The 19,490-nt window shown below is 34.9% G+C and overlaps 1 protein-coding gene across 1 annotated transcript; it reads left to right on the top strand.

The window, feature by feature from the left end:
* Positions 1-377: 377 nt before the first annotated feature.
* Positions 378-14,624, top strand: LOC111003952 (paired box protein Pax-1). The gene is made up of 5 exons (XM_022274741.2): positions 378-533; positions 11,521-11,677; positions 11,895-12,027; positions 12,951-13,193; positions 13,404-14,624. Exons 1-5 carry the CDS (start codon positions 419-421, stop codon positions 13,488-13,490), a joined length of 735 nt encoding a protein of 244 aa, XP_022130433.1. The 5' UTR covers positions 378-418; the 3' UTR covers positions 13,491-14,624.
* Positions 14,625-19,490: the final 4,866 nt, after the last annotated feature.

The raw sequence follows: 19,490 nt of genomic DNA, 5'->3' as shown, positions 1-19,490 counted from the left end.
CAAAAAAAAGCATTTAATTTATTTTATCCATTCCCTTATCAAAGCCATAAAGTGTTAACATAATTATTAAGTAACATAAAATATCAATTACAATTCACTTACACCGTACATAACACTATGCACACGTACATGCCCCTCCGCTCAGTCGCAGCCAACCAAACGAACAAACGGTCACGGTATCCGAGATAGTATGCAACCAAATTGAAACCTTATTCTCTTTCTCTAAAGTTTAAAGTCTGTGCATGAGTTTCAGGAATGGATTCCGCTTCATATAGAAGGTGATATTCCTATGCGTTTGAAATGGAGCGGTGCGATTGGCGGTTGATATCCAATGGGTGTGTGGGCGTGTTGGATGCGCGTGCGCAGGCGAGCGCGACGTGGACTCAGTCGCAAGGCACGCACCGTGGGTGTTGGACGCATGGTGGTGGATCGTGAGTGTGTGTGTGGTGACATGATGCTGGGCGGCATGGACAGTAAAGAATACGGCGCCCTGCATGCAGCAGCCGCCGCTGCAGGATATGCTATGGATGCCGGTGAGAATAATACTTAGTTTACCTTATTACAACAAGATCCTCCAGAAACGAACCAGCTGAAATGAAATTACTCATAGAGGAATTGGCAAATTAGAGATAGTCAGACCTCTCAAATTAAAATGATACCTACTAATTTATTAACGATTATAGAGTATTTACAAGAGTCTTAACTTACGTAGTAGTAATTATACTTAGAAAATAAATAAATAGAAAACTAAAACAAAGTTAAGATTGGTGCCTTTTAAATAGGGAACAAAAATTTTATTGTTCCTTTGCATTTAGTATTTATTTAAGACTCATGTCATAAATATAATGAGTAGTTTTTATTTACACGACATAACTGTTTAGGTACCTACTTTCTTTCAGCATACATAATACATGACGCACTTCCTTAAGCTCCTGGAAGAATGAATGTTTAGGCTCCAATAAGTAGAGCACATTTCAACGTCTATTTTGATGTAGGTTAGGTCTGTTTTGATGTAGGTGTATGGTAGTTTTTTCATTATATTGATGACATTTTTAAATTCATTCGACTTCTTCACAAGTTTACGTATTGCTATCTAGTATTAAGAACGTATATAATGAGAGAGGCCCACGACTGAACAAGAGAAGCACCAGCATTGCATCGCGGATAGGAAATATTCAGTAACACAGCCTGCAGTAACAATTATAACAGGATTATTTACCTATTTGTTATCAAAATATGAGAATGTTGCTTCAGTATTCAAGTTTTTAACCATCGTTTAATTCATTAAATTACACCTATAAGTTTTGTTACGTAAACAAACGCATCTTAGCACTTTAATAATTTTAAGATTCCGTCCTCAAACCGTCCAACACCGCGGCAAAATTTTACAGAGCAATTTTGGTTTTATTCGAAATATAGACATATCTTATCGGATATGTTTCGATGTATTGATAAAATTATTACAATTATAACAGAATCTGACGGGTTAGTAATCCTTCGGGACATGTACGTTTTATGCTTATGTGTCCATCAATTAACTATACTGTCACCATGTTACTATTATGTTTTTATTTGTGAAAAAATCTTATATCAATTGTAATTATTTTGAAAATTTCGTAAGATAAGACCAATTAGTTGGCTCGATAAGATAAAAGATGCGCTAGAGTCGACTTAAAATTGTTTCCTGCGCCAACTACGCATTCTGCCATCACGCAAAATCTGTCCATTGGGTGTAAATGACATAGCAGCAAAATAAGTGACAGGGTTTGTTTGAAAATTTTATGAAAATAAAGTTTCCTTTATCGTATGTAAGAACAATTGTGGACTAAGTCTCTCGTCAATCAGAGTATACTCCAAAGATCGTGTTAACTGACCTATCGTTCTGACCATACATAAGTCCATTAATTGAATCCCGTTTACCATCGTAACTTCTTGCCTGCGTCTTGAATTTTATCACCAGCCCACCGTCCTTTTGGTCTTTGTACTTCTTCTTGCCTGCCTCTCCCTCACTTCCATATCTCTATAGATATGGAGACGGCTATCAGATTGGTAATATTATTATATTATAACTAGAAAAGGCTAAATTTCCAAGTGATTAGCGTCAGTAGGTGGTGACGCACAAGTTATCGCCTCGATAACCCGCCCGCTGACCCGCGATAATGCACTGCGTTTCGTCTGAATTACAATTTTAACTAAAACAGGTAATAAATGTACCGATAAATCAACATACATAGTTAATTGATTGTTTACGTTACGTGATAAATTATTTTAAATTGCCAGTTAAACATTGACAAAATTGATTACAAATTGTGTCGGTTTGTGATTATAGTGATATTTGTGTCTCTAAATAATTATTATTTTCTAATTTCTATAATTCGATTTAGTGACAGTGCCTAATCTCTTGCATGAACACAGGACATATAACGCCCAAGTTCATTACATCGCTCTCATCACACGAGCATACAGTCGCGGGTTTGAATCACCGGACACATAGTTTCGGACTGCTCTTCATGCTTTAATGTCCACGCTTTAGGCTTGGAACAATTGCGATGACGTATTTTTGATGTAGTTAAAAACAGAAACTGCAATGAAGACCATGACACGCGAAGCATTTAGTAATTAAGAAACCAGGCAGGCGGAGGCAGTAATGACAATAAATTGCGCAAAATATTGACTTTATTTTATTTACACCAAAACGGAACGTAGCTTGATCTACCTACTATCCTATGTTTGTTGAAGACACAAGATATGTATTATAAAAAACGAATTTCAATCAAATTTAACGGTCGAGATCTCCATGTATGAATGAACATCACTCCTATGACCCGCGACGCGGAGTTATCGCATCTTGGCCTTTTTATCAATAGGTATTAACGTCATGGTCCTTTGACGCTCAGGGAATATATAATAGGAATTGAGATTTTTTGTAAAATAAGAAAATCCTAAACGAATTTTAATTATGACACGATAAGATTTCTGACGCTGTCTTTTGTTTCTATTGCTTTCAGGAGTTTTGAAATAAACATGATATCCTTTATACTGAATTTTGAGATGAGACCGCAATCAATTTAATAATTAAACTTGATTTTATTTAGTAATATATAAGCTGAATTATAATGTTATGAAGTATGAACGTAATATCAAAGTTATCTGAGGTTATCCGCGACAACGTCAGCGCACGAGCCATAAGTAAGTACGCTTAATTAGCTCCATTATACCTAATGCTAAAATTAATATTATGTACGTATCTTTTAATTCAGTACTTGAACAACTATTTCAATTTTTAATATTCTATTGTAGTATAGTATAGTGAAAAATAATTAACTATTGTTCTTGTGAAATTATATTCAAATATCTTTTGAGTAAGCAGGAAACAACCATTTCATAATAAGTAAATAAAAAACAAATATCAATACAGATTTCGGTTTTAGCTGTTTCCTTGATCATTATTATTTATTCGCAAGCTCATCAGCCTTCTGCATATACTTCACAACACGAGAATCTATTGTGCACTTGTTAGATTGTCTAAGATAATTTAAATTATCAATATATTGAGATGATGTTAAAGCAGACTCACATCACGGACCTATATCAAAAAGTTTGCTGGTTTCCGTTGCGCAGTTTGATTTGGAAAATAAATCCTCATTATATTTAAAATATTTGTCAGTAAATGCATTGAAATGCCAGCAGGAGTCGGGTTATGAATAAGAAAGCACAAACCGTGTGTTTGTGTGTGTGTCGCGTTTGTTTGTGGAGTGCTTACAGGAGCTGCCGGTCGCTTAGCAAATAGTGCCTTCACCGAGCCTTGCTTATTTTATAACTGCGTCTCTTTGACTTAGTAATTACTGCTTTATAAGAATAAAATACTTAAACGTCCTTGTTTTATTTATTCTGGGAGTACATTGTCTTCACTTATAATTATTTATCTAGATCCTGAATTTACAATATTAAAAGGATTTAAGAGTGGTTGAGATTTACAAATAGATAACGTCCTTGTTACTTGGAAGTAATTCTGATGTCATTTATCAGAGCATCAGGCATGAGTAGGTTGCTGCTGCGTAGAATGCATTTTTTACATTAGAATGAAATTAAGCAGAAAGTTGAAGAAAGTGAGGTGGATGTGGCAGAAGAGGCTGAACTTACTTGCCTTACTTACCTTACTAGATTTAAAAAATGATCATCAAACAGGTTCAGAAATCTGAAGCCACTCATTTATTTTTATTTTCTATGCCTAAGTAGGTAAGTCATTTGTAATCATAAAATCTCACTAGTCGCCAGAACTAAATACAAAGTTAAATAAAGAATAATGTTACAATTTCCTGTCAATTAGCTGTATTTAAAGAGCCAATGTTTGAGGGACGCTCTTAAGTTTGATTTTTATTCCTAAAATTATATTACAAGAAAATATAGTCCCTATTAACATTCACTAAAGACGACAATCGCTTGGAACAATAAGTGGCAGTATTTTGTTACATATTACTGTCGCCGATTTCAATATTTCCATGTTTGCGATTCGCTTTAATGTAGGTAGGTCCCATTTGTTTTTATTATCGTCTGGCTCCTTCGACTCCTTGCCTTTTTATTTGTTTACGGGTTACGGTTTATGTATTGGGATATTCATAAAATTATCCATTTCATTCTTCTCTTTACACGGTACTATGGCTTCCTTATTAAAAAGCTTGCCTATATTTAATAGGCCAACGATGAATTCTAACATGTCCGGAATACGACGGCGAGGAAAAAACTGTGAGAAATGAAATTAACCGTTGACTAGTTAAAACTTAACGCATAAGGGCTTTAAAGAGTAAAGTACTTTTTGTTTTTTTAAGCGCCGCTGAGGACGCGTCGAGACGTCCGTTTGTTTTTCCAAAGAGCATGGCAAACGCTACCGAAACCGAATTTATCGACAAATACTGGTCACACCGCATTATTTGTCACGTTTTATTAAATTATGGAACTTAAATCCTAAGACCACAATACCGATCTGCCAATGTTTACAGCAAATTATAATGAAAATAAATTTATTAATGGGTTCGCTAAAACTGAATATTAACGTTTAGCAAGTATCTAGTGTAAAAGTTTTTCTAGGGCCCTCTAAGTTTGTCGCGCGACGTGCGCGGGCGCAGCTTGGAGCGCAATGTTTGCGCACGCATTAGCGCTCGAGCCCGAGTCAACATTATAATGGCCGCAAACAGCTACCGACCACATTATTTATAACCCGATGACCTCTTCCAATTACTTACTTATTTGTTCTCTTCTTTCCTAAGCATGTTAAGTATTTGAGCCATACTGAGATTTCCTATTCATTTTTTATCTGATCCTGGTCTCTAAACTTTGGTCTATCGCCTAGTAGGTACATACCAAGGCAGATTTGTATGCAATCGTCGCGAATCTATAAATATCGTCACAAATCAAATCGCTCTCCCATAAAAGTAAAGCCGAACTAACAAATTGGTTCGACGACCACAACCATGTTGCATTTCTTCGTGTAAGGCGTAGCACGCACTAATATAATCTCTATTATATTTCATTAAACACAAAAGTCATTGTTGATATATATTTTATAACAGTTATCATGTTTTGTGCGATTTTTAAGGTTTAATTAATTAAATAAATAAATAAATAATTTATTTCTTAAAGATTTAATTGTAATTTCTACGTAAGTAATATTATAGTGTAGGTATGTAAAATTTATAATGTCAGTTTTATCCATAGTTTTAAGCATTCAATATGAATTTTAATTAAACTTAAGAAACTGTCAAATCCATCTAGATGCATTGAAGCTGACGCAATCAGTTTTATTTTTATCGACACTCTAAACTCGCTTGGTTTTAAAAGTAACAATTTTACATCCAAACCTTTGTTCTGCTTGGAAGTCCAAGGGCAGGTATGTTCTGCAAGTACTTATTAAATGATTTCATTAATTAATCAATTCATACATCATAATATACAAATGGTCTTAGTTGGTGTCTCTAGACGTCTTATAGAATTATATTTGACATGTTACGACAGTCCATCTCCGCCTGAACAGCAAGCACATGCTGAGGTTAATAGGTATCGATAATAATTAGTGGTCCGTAAATAATGTCACCTTGACAGGCGACAACCGTTTGGGGGCAAGAGGGCAGCTGGCGTGTCACGCGCAGGAATCTAGATCATTTCTCATTCGCATTCATTTATCCTAATTTATTCAATGTGGACAAAATATTTTGCTTTTCGAAATATGTGTCTATTTTTGAAACACTTGGGATAAAATGTTTCTCATTATTTTCACTTTGTATTTGATAGAAAAGAATGAAGATTCCTCACTTAAAAACGTAACAAGACCATCATTTGAATCGGAATAAGCACTTACTTAGTGAACAACAAATAATGTCTACATAACCAATTCGTAAATCGTTTAAAATAAGGTCAGTTTTTTTTTCCTAAGACCTTTATCTGATATTTACCTTTACTTACCCATTTTTACCTTTACCCATCACCCTATCAATAGAAGCAAAATATAAAAGATAAAGGCACTGGGATATAGGTACATTATTGACCAGTAGGTACTTGAATTTACATTTCACAACCTTACGCTCCTTGCTTCCGTATTAATCGTTTATCCCGAAAGACGAGCGAGAATACGACAAGAATACGTCCCTATCGTCAGAGTACTAGGCGCGGAAGTCACGTGACAATAGCTTGAAGGGCCCACACACGGCGAGAGGCAGCCGACAAACGAACCGCAAAACAAACAGCTACCGACCATCGGGACTGTCGCTTCTGTCCTCATACAATTTCACGACATAGGATACTGGGCCAACGAATGTACTCATAGGCACATATGACGTACTGGTATAATTGATATTTCAACAGCGCTATTACAATTTCAATAATAATAGATGCACCTGAAACACTTCTCCTTTAAACAGTTTCATCAATTGCTTAGGATGAGAAATTCCAGCCTCGTTTGAAATACAATTCAATGCTCTTACAAATAGGAAGGTCCAGAAATTAATTTCATTTTATTGACTAACATCAGCTTCAGCATCAGTCTTTTCAAGGCATGACTCGTCTGCTTTATAACTAAAGATAAAAAGTAGTGTCGAGGGCGGGTTGCGACTTTTAAAAGTTAGATTGACGTAGATAGTTATTTCTAACAATCTAATATGCGTAATTATAGAGAGCGTAGCACTAACGAAACGTCAGCATAACATCTGTAATAGAAAGTTGATTAACGCGCAACGATTGGTCGCGGGCAGCGGGCCTCGTAAAACCGCTCGTAAAGTGCTGAATGTCCCGATAACGCTAACAAGGACGTGGCCTCCTATTACTATTTATACCAATATTCGAGCTGCGCATTAATTGTATTTTGAATTAACTGAATTTTCTTATGCAAATAGAATGTAAAAACTTCAGCAATAGGTACTTGATACGAATGCATGCCGCTGTAATCTGCCAATTTGCATAAAATATTTGTCAATAATTTTTAATATCATGCAATGTTAACAGCGAGGAATTCATTCAAGTTTGTTTTCTGTAATAAATAATAACAGGACCGTTAAATTTTGTTAACGCCAAGAAAATGAATGTAAATATTAAACTTATGCAGTTTTCTCTGAAATAAAATTCTGAAAGTGTTAAATTGATAATTTATGAATTACTTTCAGGGATGTTTGAGCTTTGTCGATACTTTTCACCTTTTTTTTAATTAAGTATTTTCCTGCCAAATTTCTTAGCGTGAATTTGGCAATGCTTTGTAATAGAAAAAAAAATTTTTGCCTGACACTGTAGGCTAGTACTGTAGGTAATGCTATCCAGACGTCGTGCACTTTTTTGAGATCAATCCTGGCTAACAAAATGAAGTAGGTATTGTATAGGTACAATACCAATCGTAGGCGATTAACGAGATTAATGGCTGTAGTATCAGAAAAGTTGGTATCGCCATCAACCAGACAGATTTTAAAGTGCTTTCTTTAGCGCGGACTGACAAAAGATACCACTTATCTGAAAGCACTCTTTGCTTCTAAAAGGCGTTATTTACAAAATCACTTCTAAATATCTAGCTAGATAGGTTCACTACTACGAAGGCTTGTATTCGATTAAATAACGAATTAATACTTTTAGTAATTTATTATAAATAATTATTTTATATTTATATAAAATAATGTCGTGTCTTAACTAACCCCACTAACAAGTTAGCTTTAAACAATTGATTTTTCGAAAACTACCAGGGATCTTGCGAGATTATAATTCTTAATTCGTCCCTTCGAATCGTCATGATATCGACATACACTGAAACTACATCACTAGGCATATAATTCTAGTCTTTTTGAATCGGTTTCTTTGAATACTAATTGGTTCGAGAGAGAGACCGCGCAATACCTCTAAAAGCGAGTTAGAGAGGGACGGAGTCCGAAGCGGGAAATATCTTTCTCTGCGTTTAATTTACGATGTTTCTTTGACGTTTTACCGTTGACAGTTACTGGTGTTTTCGCCGAATTAATCGCAACTTCAGAGGTTTTATATTACTCCAAATATATCGCTGCTCATGTTAAACAACCACGGTTTGCGTCGGAACAAAGGGATCGATGGTTCATTAACATTCTGAAACGCCACTAAAATATTATATTTAATTTGAACGTTTTGATGTCGAGTTTCCTTCACTGTTTGCTATAATAAGACGTTAAAGTTATAATTTTAACCTAATTAACATCGTGTTTGTAGACGATCTAAACAGTTCAAATCTTAATGTGCGAGTTGCGACCCATCAGTATATTATGGAATATGTATTATGTAGTTTCACACCATTATCTTGGCATATATATAAGTAAAAAACTGTTTTATAAAAAAAATATTCTAAAGGTAGGCAACTTCTAAGGTAAATTACATAAACAATTAGGACTTACCGCCCAAAGACACGCCCACTTAAGTATGGCCGCGAGACATTTATAAACATTCTGGTTCCGTCAAAACACAACCAGCACAGAACATAAAATGTTAAAGTAGATATTTTTTTATTTAGAACTTTTTAATTCAACGTCCGCAAATATGTACTGATAAGTCATTTCGCGATATTAAGTAACGGGGACAAACATGCACACTTGCACAGAACTAAATAATAGTAAATAGCCAGTTAATAAATACGGAGTACCTTCAACACATTGTACATAAAAACATGAAGCATTGTTCTTTAGTCTTCATGGTTGTTTGATATTTTTAATAAAAAGAGTAAACCATGAGTTAGCTATAACGTTATTGTCCCATTTCGCACAGTAGTACACGTGTGTCACTCGGAACAAGAGTTCCACGCCCCTAAATCATCAAAGAGCCATTGCGCCTCCGCCGCGGGAGGCCTAAGTTTATTGCCACAATAAGTATGTAGTTCGTTTTAGTGACAATCATTGCTAACATAAGTAAAATGGAAAACCGTGGATCTGCTAAGCAGATACTACTAACATTCATTCCCTATCCCTAAATAAGTTCTTAAATTCTTCAGTAAATCTCTTGACTTTAGCAACTATCAAAATTATCAATTGATTTTTGTCGAAGAATGCGTTTTACCATAAATATAGATTAAAAACCCTTAAAGGTTTTGCTGTACCTACGTAAGGTTTGAATAAAGATAATTTCAAATATGTTTCGCTTCGCATTATTTTGGTTTAATGTGTTGGTTGGGTTTGAGGAATATCAATTGTACAGAATGCTGCGCTGTTTTTCGCAAGCAAGTCGGCAACACAATTTCTTTCAAAATTAAATTCTATTTCTATTTATTATTCATGTGAAAGCCATAAGTCTTTGATTCCTTATACGTAAAGTACAAATGCTCTATAAATAAATATTATTAAGTATTTAAATTATTAACACAGTTTCTAAAATTATTTTAAGTCTACACTAGCAGATTTGCCAGATCTGAGAACCTTAAAACACTATCATCAAAAAATAATAATTAGCCGATGAGGAAGTCACAAGCTGTCTAATACATCTGCTTATAGGCCGCTTCTAATGTAGCAGCAAGTGTAAATTGCAGGCATTACTTGTTAACGTTGCAAACGGAGTGTCGACTGAATAATTGTAGATCTTATTTTATAGCAACATTAACGCAACAAAGTCACCGTACCTACTCAGGTTGCCAATAAGACGAGGTGAGATAGTCTTTAGAATTATGAAATTAATGTCTTCAAACTTCAATTAAGCATTATTGCGAATAGTTGTTCTTGTCGTCAGTTTACACATGGGATCTGGCAATTAAGGGCCATTATAATAACATTATAAAGATTTTATCGTAGGCTTTAGATAGATTTTGTTATCGCCAGTAGGTAGTTGACGCCTTTGGGGCCCGTTTCTTTTTAAAAGGACGAGCCTATTTATAAATTTCTTTTAAAATTGAAATTTAGAGTAAATAAAAAGTATACTTTACAATGATTAAGAAAAATTATTCCACTAAAGTGTGTGCATTTCTATACAAATAATTCGGCAAAATGTATGTATGCTCATAACTTCTGAACTAGTAGTCAGGGCAAGATTTGTCTTACAGAGAATTTTAAAAAATTAAGCATTTTAGTTTTTAAACCTCATAATATGTGTAAGTCAGTCAGTGACTCCGAAGATTGTGAAAAATCTTCAATGTAGTTAATACTTATTGTTAGAGAAAAGCTAGATATAGAGATGCTACGAATAAATGAACTAGTTTTATACATAGAAACAATTTTATTAAGGTGGGAAGGAAAGGAAGAACATTAAACTAACAAAAAAAAAATATAACTAAATAAAACTTTACATAAAACCTAACCCTATCCGGAATGGCTTTAGATGGTTACCTACCAACATTCTAAACTTACGCTGAAGAAGTAACAAAAGTAGCAGACGAATCGTATAGTAAAAACTGTTATTTTCAAGCAATGTCCAATGTATAAGTGCAATGTAGAAGCACGCTTCAAGTAGCAACAGCACCATTACTTTATCCATAATCCGCATTACATATGAAAATATATGCTGAATTAAATTGATCCTTATTAAAAAAATATATAAATTTTTATCCAGCTGCAATCAGCCTCTTGGCTTTTATCAGATTTAATTTGAAGTTATGGCAATTAGGGAACGGAAATTCAATAATGTTTTATTCCCTCCGTAAGACTCCGTAGATTGTCAGAATGTGGCAAGTTTCGCCCTTTTCAGCCGATAAACGGTGTCCGTTGTTTCCAAGAGGCCTGAAGGTAGGGCTTGACGTGTTGCTGAAGTCTCATTTTGTAACGCATTTTGGCAGACACTTTTGTCAAATTAAATTTATGCACCAATAGTATATCAAGATAAGCGGTGTGAAGACGCCCAACAATTATTCCGACATTACAAATAGAGGAGCGATCAGCAATTCATCAGGTCTGTCGGCGCGGACTTGTTCAACAAATTGTCCCCTCCGTACGTCGGCGTAACATCTGTCAGTGATCACTGAAATAGATTTACTTAAATGTACTTCGTTGAGTACAAGTTCAATTATAATTTTCATCGTTTTCTCAAGCCTTTTTCAATTTATTACAGATCCAAATGCAACCGCTATGGGCAACACAGGAATGGGGTCAGCTGGGGGCCAGCAATACGGTGAGGTGAACCAGCTGGGGGGCGTTTTTGTGAACGGACGACCTTTACCTAACGCGGTTCGCCTTAGGATTGTGGAACTTGCTCAGTTAGGGATCAGGTAGGTACAAAGTACTGATGTCTTAAAATATTATTTAATTATTTATTGATTCAATTGTAATGAACATATAATAAATAAACAATATTAGTCAAAGAAACCGTAACCTACACCATCTTATTGCGGTATTCTGGAAGAATATGTCTTTAAAGAATAATCTAAAACGTTTCCATTGTTTTCGTTAGCTGACTGCTAAATTAATATGTTGACATTTTTGTAGGCCGTGTGATATAAGCCGACAGTTGCGAGTTTCTCATGGATGTGTGTCAAAGATTCTAGCTCGGTACCACGAGACTGGTTCCATCTTGCCCGGGGCCATTGGGGGCTCCAAACCTCGAGTTACGACGCCTAAGGTGAGATCTGTCAAAGTGTTAACGCTGACAACAAATTATTATTCTACATCGAATTAAACTATTACGATCCATTAATAGAATGTTGTAACTTATCTAAAATACAAGTATCTGAGACACACATACAAAATACTTAGGTTTAATTCGTTTATTTCGGAAAACATACGAAAATGTCACTGACAAGAGAATAATACTTAATATTAACATTATATTATCGTCGTTCTTAAAAAAATTACAATAAAAAGATATCCGTATATGCAAAAATACTTATTTTCATCTAGTAAGTAAATACTTTTTAATTTGTACACAGTAGTCTTAGTGAAACCATGAAAATGGTAAAATTACTTCCGTTGAAGATAGATAAAATTGACATTTTAAGTCAATACGTAGACGGTTTAAAGTCAATAGCAGAAGCTATGGAAAGCAAGGGAAAATACTGTTATTATGGTTCTCTGTTACCCGAGCTAGTAAGAATTCACCATGTGTCATTTCATAAAACTTAAATAGGTATTTAAAATGTTTTAAAGCAAATTCTGCAATATTGGCATCAGTATTTCGTTCTTTAAAATTAATGGGTACCAAAAGCACGGAAAGAATTTATAACTGAAAAAATGGAATTGACTTTACCCTATTAAAGGTGATATTAAATAAACTTAAAACATGATTCTCATTAAGTGGTTTAAAAAGATTCCTATTCCTCTCGAACTCCTAGCAGCACTTATATTATATCTAGTATTTCAGACTCAATTCCAAAAAGATTAAAGTATTAAACTTGTACTTAATATAAAAGTACTTCATATTCCAAATACTTTATTTAGGGTACATCACTGTATTTATATATAGATTATAATTGTTATAACTAATAAATATGATTGAGTTGTATACAGGTATTTCTTCAGTTTTTTTACAGTTTAATGTGTTTTTAGGTGGTGTCCTACATAAAGCAGTTAAAAGCCAAAGACCCAGGAATATTCGCTTGGGAGATTAGGGACAGATTACTTGCCGATGGAGTGTGTGATAAATACAACGTGCCTTCCGTCTCCAGTATTAGCCGGATCTTAAGAAACAAGCTCGGGGGTGCCCTATACCCCGTCCCACCTCTCTATCCGGTGCCCCCGCAGAGATGCTGGCCTTTGCATCAGCCTTACGACTATTATATGTACTTACAAGTGAGTTATCCGCCATTTTGCTACTAGCTATTAGCTACCAAAGCAAAAACGTTTCAGTAAAATCGATGCCGAGTTAAGGACAAAATATTACGGGAATCAAACCAAGAGCTTGTTTTCATTCGAAAGCTTGCAAACAACATTCCTACTGGGGTATATTAACTGAAACGCCTAAGAGAGTAACATTTTTAACAAAATATATTTATGATACAGGGTCGTCAACACGCGACAGGCGCGCCGCATGGCCTTCCCCATCCCCACCAGCCGACGGGGCCGCACGCGCATGCCCACGCCATATGACCACCAATCTCTCCGTTCTTGTCTAGCCCAAACCTCGTTGCAGCGCCAGCAGCTGCAAAAGTCATGACGCCGTCTCACATGACCGATCCGAATATATCGGTGAATACATCAGTGACACCAAACAGCATTCCAGCATCAGACATGCCTAATTTACCAACGCGAATGTCATACTGCAGATTTGCCCACGACAAAGGTGTGAGATGACGTCAAGTTTTACAGGAATTTTTATAATGAATTTACCAAAGGTTAGATAGAGCAGCAATATTCTTTATTGCTTTGCTGTAGTCAGCTTATTATTAACTCCCTCCCTATTTGGCTTGACATTCTACACCATCGATGTCATTCGAGATTTGTGGTCGTGAACGGAGAAAATGACACAAGGTGGAGATATATTTTAGTCGTTTGTTCATTTTGACCAAGTATTAATTAATTGTAAATAATCTTATAATAATTTTATCAGTTTTGCTTGTATTATAAATAATTTGATAATGTAAGGATATAGGTACATAATACATAGTTAAATTATATTCTGAAAATATTTTTATATGTGAAACTAAAACTTAAAATAAGTATATATTAAGTATTAAACTTATGTATTCGAGTTTAAAATAATAATTTGGTATGTACATAATATTTTACCTCAGCAAGGTGCGAAATGTAAATACCTATTTATTACTAAGTTTTAATCAACTGTAACGATTGGGCAATCTACTTAAATACTGAAACGTTACTTAACAAATATATTTAAGTAATGATAAGTTAATTATGGCTTGTGGTGTATTAAACTTTATACTATAGGTACCTACTCCTAAATTTTGTAAATAGCTGTCAAAGGGTCAAAGAATCAGAAGATTATAATTATTTCATAATTATTTTTAAGTTTCTTCGTTTTACACGATCCTATTTTTTGTTATCTGTGGTTTGAAACTAGGAAATGTCCGCTGAAACGAGAAATTTGTATTTGTTTTAATTTATTGGTCAACATGAATGTTGTAACAGATCTTCTTGAGTGAAACGTTTAAACATTAATTAGATAAGTTCTAGGTAAGTATTACGTGTCATATAAAGCAAGTTCTATTAATTATTATAAAGCTGTACTTGTATTTCGAAAAATAAATCTATTTGAAACCCACATTATTTTATATTTTTACAACCTACCTATATACTTAAAACCATTCAAATTATCAGTTCAAAAACTAACTAGACTGAATAGTTCATGATTGGTTGGAGGAAGATCTCCTCAACATCTTAAAATCAGTTGTCTAACCATTCATAATAATAAATAGATAATCATTTTTTAAGGCTTTGCCCCATCATTTTAACATTCTTATAAAATGTAATTAGCCAAGGATCTTCTAATAAAATGATATAAATATATATGAAAAAAATAATTTCCTTGGATTCAAAGACAGAATGGAATTTCTGCGTACAGCAACAGTTGGCATCGTACCACAACTTCCAGTTCACATGCAAAATGCGTAAGACCTACTGACTTGTTAATTCAAATGTAAGATTAATATTGAAGTCCACTCGAATATAATAAATAAACCGAAGTATAAGAAGTAAGATCACGATACTCGAAGTATTGGCTCATTTCGTATTCTGTTAAATCTGTGTAAAACTAATGTATTGCTGCCTACCTGGTGGGCATTCAATGGCATACTACATTAATAAAGAAGATGCCATCCTTGTTTTGATCAACATGATTGAATACAATGTTCTGGCCGTCTTGGTAAGTTTATTGGTTTTTGAAAATCGGCTGTCTTCAGATTAGACGATATGGCGAGTATAATTAGTGTGAATTATTTTATAATAAAAAGTTTGAGATTTGTTCATACGAGTAGATGGAGGCACAACATTGTATTTCATTATAAACATTAGCCACAATGTCGGTGTCATGTCTCTTCTTTTTCTCACTCTGGACAGAATTGTTTCTCAGTATTGAACATTGATAGGTACTTAGTATAGATAGCTTATTTCGCTGTACAAAAATCATTTATAAACATTGAAACAACACTAAAAGTCAGAAATTGTTTGTTCATTGTTTTATTAAAAGATCGCAGAATTGAGTTTGGTTTACAACCGAAAACAATAAAGGAATATTACGCTGGGAACAAAATATCGGCGTCCGGACACGAAGTACCAATTAAATCGTTGCTTTGTTTCGAATTTAATACCACCTAATCCGAAATTTTACTGTATTAATAACAAATTTTACGAGCGCAGAAAAAGCGCGGCAAACAAAACTAGTTTTTTTTCCCGGCCGCAGTTAAATTGACATTTGACGCCAGGATCGGCTCCACGCACTGCACTCCAAGCGACGTCATTAAAAGGAAAGCGACTATTTCGGAATATTATACCGACAACTGTCTAGCTCTTTTGAAAACTGTTTACGGGAGATACATAACATACAGCAAAAGAGCAAATATTAATATACTTACACTTATGATTTAATTACACCTGTATTTACCATATGTTGCGTTTTTCTATGGCCTATCCACCAACTGCCTACTATGAAACGCAAATCTGGATTTTCTATTATTCTTTTTTTCTTTTTATGTACCAGGAGGCCCACCTGATGTTAAGCGATACCGCCGCCCATGGACAATCACGTTGCCAGAAGGCACTCTTTTGTTGAATCGAATTGGTTCGGAAATACTTCAGGGGGTACATAAAGGTCGTGCGCGGCCGAAATTCTGCTGTAGATGCCGAAGTGTGCCGAAACGCTGCAAGTATTTTTTATAATTCTTTAGTTTTTATTAGTTTTATTGGAATTAGGAGTTATTGGACCTCCCCTGAACACTCTCCATGGTAAATGCGGACCTCTACGTTACGCCACAGGATTAAGCCGCTTCGAAAGAAATGTCGACGATTCAAATCGCTCTTCGTTGAATACGGTGAAGCGGGGAAAGAGCTGGTCCGGTATCTCCCGCCCAGAAGTGAGAAAAGTACTTTATGCGTGTGAGTTTTTTAGAGGTGTCCGTAGTAACGTCTCACCTTGCTTCAGCGTACTAATTGAGTCTTCTCTTCCAAGTAACCGCAAAACTGAAAGAAAGTTTTCAAATAAGTATGTCTACAGTATTTGCGTATAGCACATTGCTATAATACACATATATAAATATATAATTTTAGGCATTCAAACGGTATGATACCGCAATATTGTTCTTCCCTTGGTCATCCAAAAAGGAATTCGACGAAAAGAGATATTCTAGGCCTTCTCCTATGCGCGCGAGTCATTCTCCCTGTGCGGTGGTGGAATGGAGGGCTCACAGAAATTTCCTTGGACAGCTTTGGTAATAGACCAGATGTGCTCTGACTTTGCCTTAGCGATTTCCTATTTAAAAGACCTGGAGGCTGATTTGTGAGCTTTTTTTACGTTCGTCGATAGGCACATCGTTCTTGTTCTAAATTACTTTTCTGTTCAATGTTCGACCGCAAAACATTACTGATGCGAGTTCAATTACAAGATGAATTTCGATTGAGAACATTGCTTCATGTACTATTACACAAGCGTAGGCGTAGAAGACACCGTAGAATGACGGTGCGTCCCATACTACAATCAAGAGAACAGAATGTTATATTCATTTGTATCCCCAGCTGAGAGAAGAAGTCTGTCTCGGCTGCAACATGCGGTCTGTCTATGTCCAGTGTCATTCTATTTATTTAAAAAACAGTTATTTACTAAATTTTTACCGTAAATTTTGCTGGTTTTGGATGTAAATTGTAATTGAAAACATTCAGTGAATGCGATAACCCGGTTGTCGATATTTCAAGTGAAATGATCAGTGATAAAGGCAATATTAGTGAAAGGCAAATCGTGCCCAAAGTGAATAATCCGGGTTGTAGTCAGTTAGATAAAGGCTTGTCGCCTATACATAATAAAGTAGTTTTTCCTAGAATTGAAGCAACAATTTAGAGACTTTATCATACTTAGTACTTATATAGAAATAGTTAAACTAATCTGGGAATTACTTAATATTAATTTCAAATAAGAATAGAATCAATAATCAAGTAAAATATATTTTAACTTTAAAGAAAGTTTGTCAATCACCATGTTAGAGTAAGGTCATCAAATCACTTTCTCTCTCCTATTCCGCCCCCGGGAGCATGTACGGGCAAGGCACGCACACAGCAACAGCACATCATTTCGCCGCATCATCATTTTACACTTTAACCTAATTTCATTACTTTCAGTACGTTTGTAGACATCAATCACGTCGCGCGTCACTCATTATCATTTAGAAATAGTATCAAGTAATTATTTCTCCCAATAAACTTATGTAAACTTATACATACAGTTTTATCATTTATCAACAATCTATCATCATCGGCTAGTACCCGAACAACGTCAATGGCGAATACTATGTTATTTATTGATATAGAATCGGCAGAACTCAAAGGTCGGCTAACTATCAATAGTTTTTTTATGTTGCCGATCATAGATCATAACAACGTTGACAGACGCAGGCGCCGTGTAATCCTGACCGCGCCATGAATAGAACCATGGGCGTGCCGGGTCAGGTTACAAAAGCGAGCGACGACGGGGTCAAATCTCTGTTTTTGCGAATTAGCCAGGGATCACCAACTGCGGCGGATTAGACAAAAAATTATGAACTATAATAGCTACTGAAGTATCCAAACATATAGAGCTCAGGACATATTATGCACTAAAGATAGTAGAACTGCTGCTTTTTCCAAAAAATAATAAAGAAAACTTTTGGTGTGCTTTACGAAATTACTTAGGCGTCTTCACTTTCAGACCTAATTATTCACATATTTACCCACGTTCAATACATGTCAAACTCGAAAAAATTTAAACATTGTTGGAGAAGAATGTCGCCTTACATTAGAATAAGAGAATGAAAATTTTATTTCATTTATATTGGTAGAATAGGCACGCCCTTATATTGACTACCTCACTTACCATACTTATCATGAATATCTAGTATAGATACTTTTTACATGAATATTACGCCCTTGACGCCACTTTAAGGAGTTTAGGTTCGGTTACGGTATTTCGACAATACATATTTATAATAGCCCAAGCGTGGAATCCAGGATTTAGTACTGTGTGGCAGATTAAGACACAGGGATATCTGGTTAAGTACCTCTACCAAATATGAGACCCATGTATGAGGCCAGTCAAAGATTACTGTTTACAGAACTTTATTTCTCATTAGAAAAATGTATTTTATTTAGATACACGTCGCCATTAGCCGTCCCTACTTTAATCTACTAGGTTCTGATGCTAAAAAGTGTATATTTCACTAATCTAACAATATGCAAGTGACGTTAACTTTTAATTTTGACTTTAGCCTTTAGGCACCAAAAGTAAAGCTTTAAGTTAGAACGTTCTGTTACGCCATCTAGTATTAGTAATAAGAACCACCTGTGCATGATATACCAATTAAGAGACCGCAGTTACTTCGATGTAGTCTAGAGTTTATCAATGTTAAACGTTAGATGTCGTTTTATTTAATTAAGAGTAGTAATTTGCCCTATTTTCTTTTTTTTTATTTCAAAATACATAGTTACTAAGAATCCGATAAAAAGTGAAGTGGTTAGGATATGGTAAGGGGCTGAAACCCTAAATTTTCTTAGTAACATTTCCTATAAGTAGGATAAATAAAGCAGCAGGAGCTATTCGTCCTTGTGCAACTTTAAATCCTTGGATCTTTTTGACTCCATAGTTGCGATGTCCAAAGATTCACTGGCTTTGGTATCATAATTCATAACGTAGAAAACCACGTAATTAATTACCGCCCACTAAAGATTATGAATAAGACGGTTTCATTAAATCCTATACTAACTAAACTAAACTAACTATTACGAACTAAACGAACCACAAAGAACTAAACAAACTATTGTAATTATAGAACGTTAATTAATAATAAGCAATAATTATTAATAATCGCTATCAGTGTTGAATTATGTGAATCGATATGATTATGATTGTCAATGACTTTTAAAGCAGTAAATTAATCAATAAATTTATTTTCT

The sequence above is a fragment of the Pieris rapae genome, chromosome 11 (genome assembly GCF_905147795.1).
Source record: "Pieris rapae chromosome 11, ilPieRapa1.1, whole genome shotgun sequence".
NCBI lineage: Eukaryota > Metazoa > Arthropoda > Insecta > Lepidoptera > Pieridae > Pieris > Pieris rapae.
The sequence above is the reverse complement of the archived record's forward strand: the minus strand, read 5'-3'. Positions and strand labels throughout refer to the sequence as shown.

Excerpts from the sequence above, each read along its gene's own strand:
- LOC111003952 (XM_022274741.2), top strand. The coding sequence starts at position 419 with ATGGTGGTGGATCGTGAGTGTGTGTGTGGTGACATGATGCTGGGCGGC. Across the intron at positions 11,678-11,894 it reads CTTGCTCAGTTAGGGATCAG|GCCGTGTGATATAAGCCGAC; the intron begins GTAGGTACAAAG and ends ACATTTTTGTAG. Across the intron at positions 13,194-13,403 it reads ACTATTATATGTACTTACAA|GGTCGTCAACACGCGACAGG; the intron begins GTGAGTTATCCG and ends TTTATGATACAG.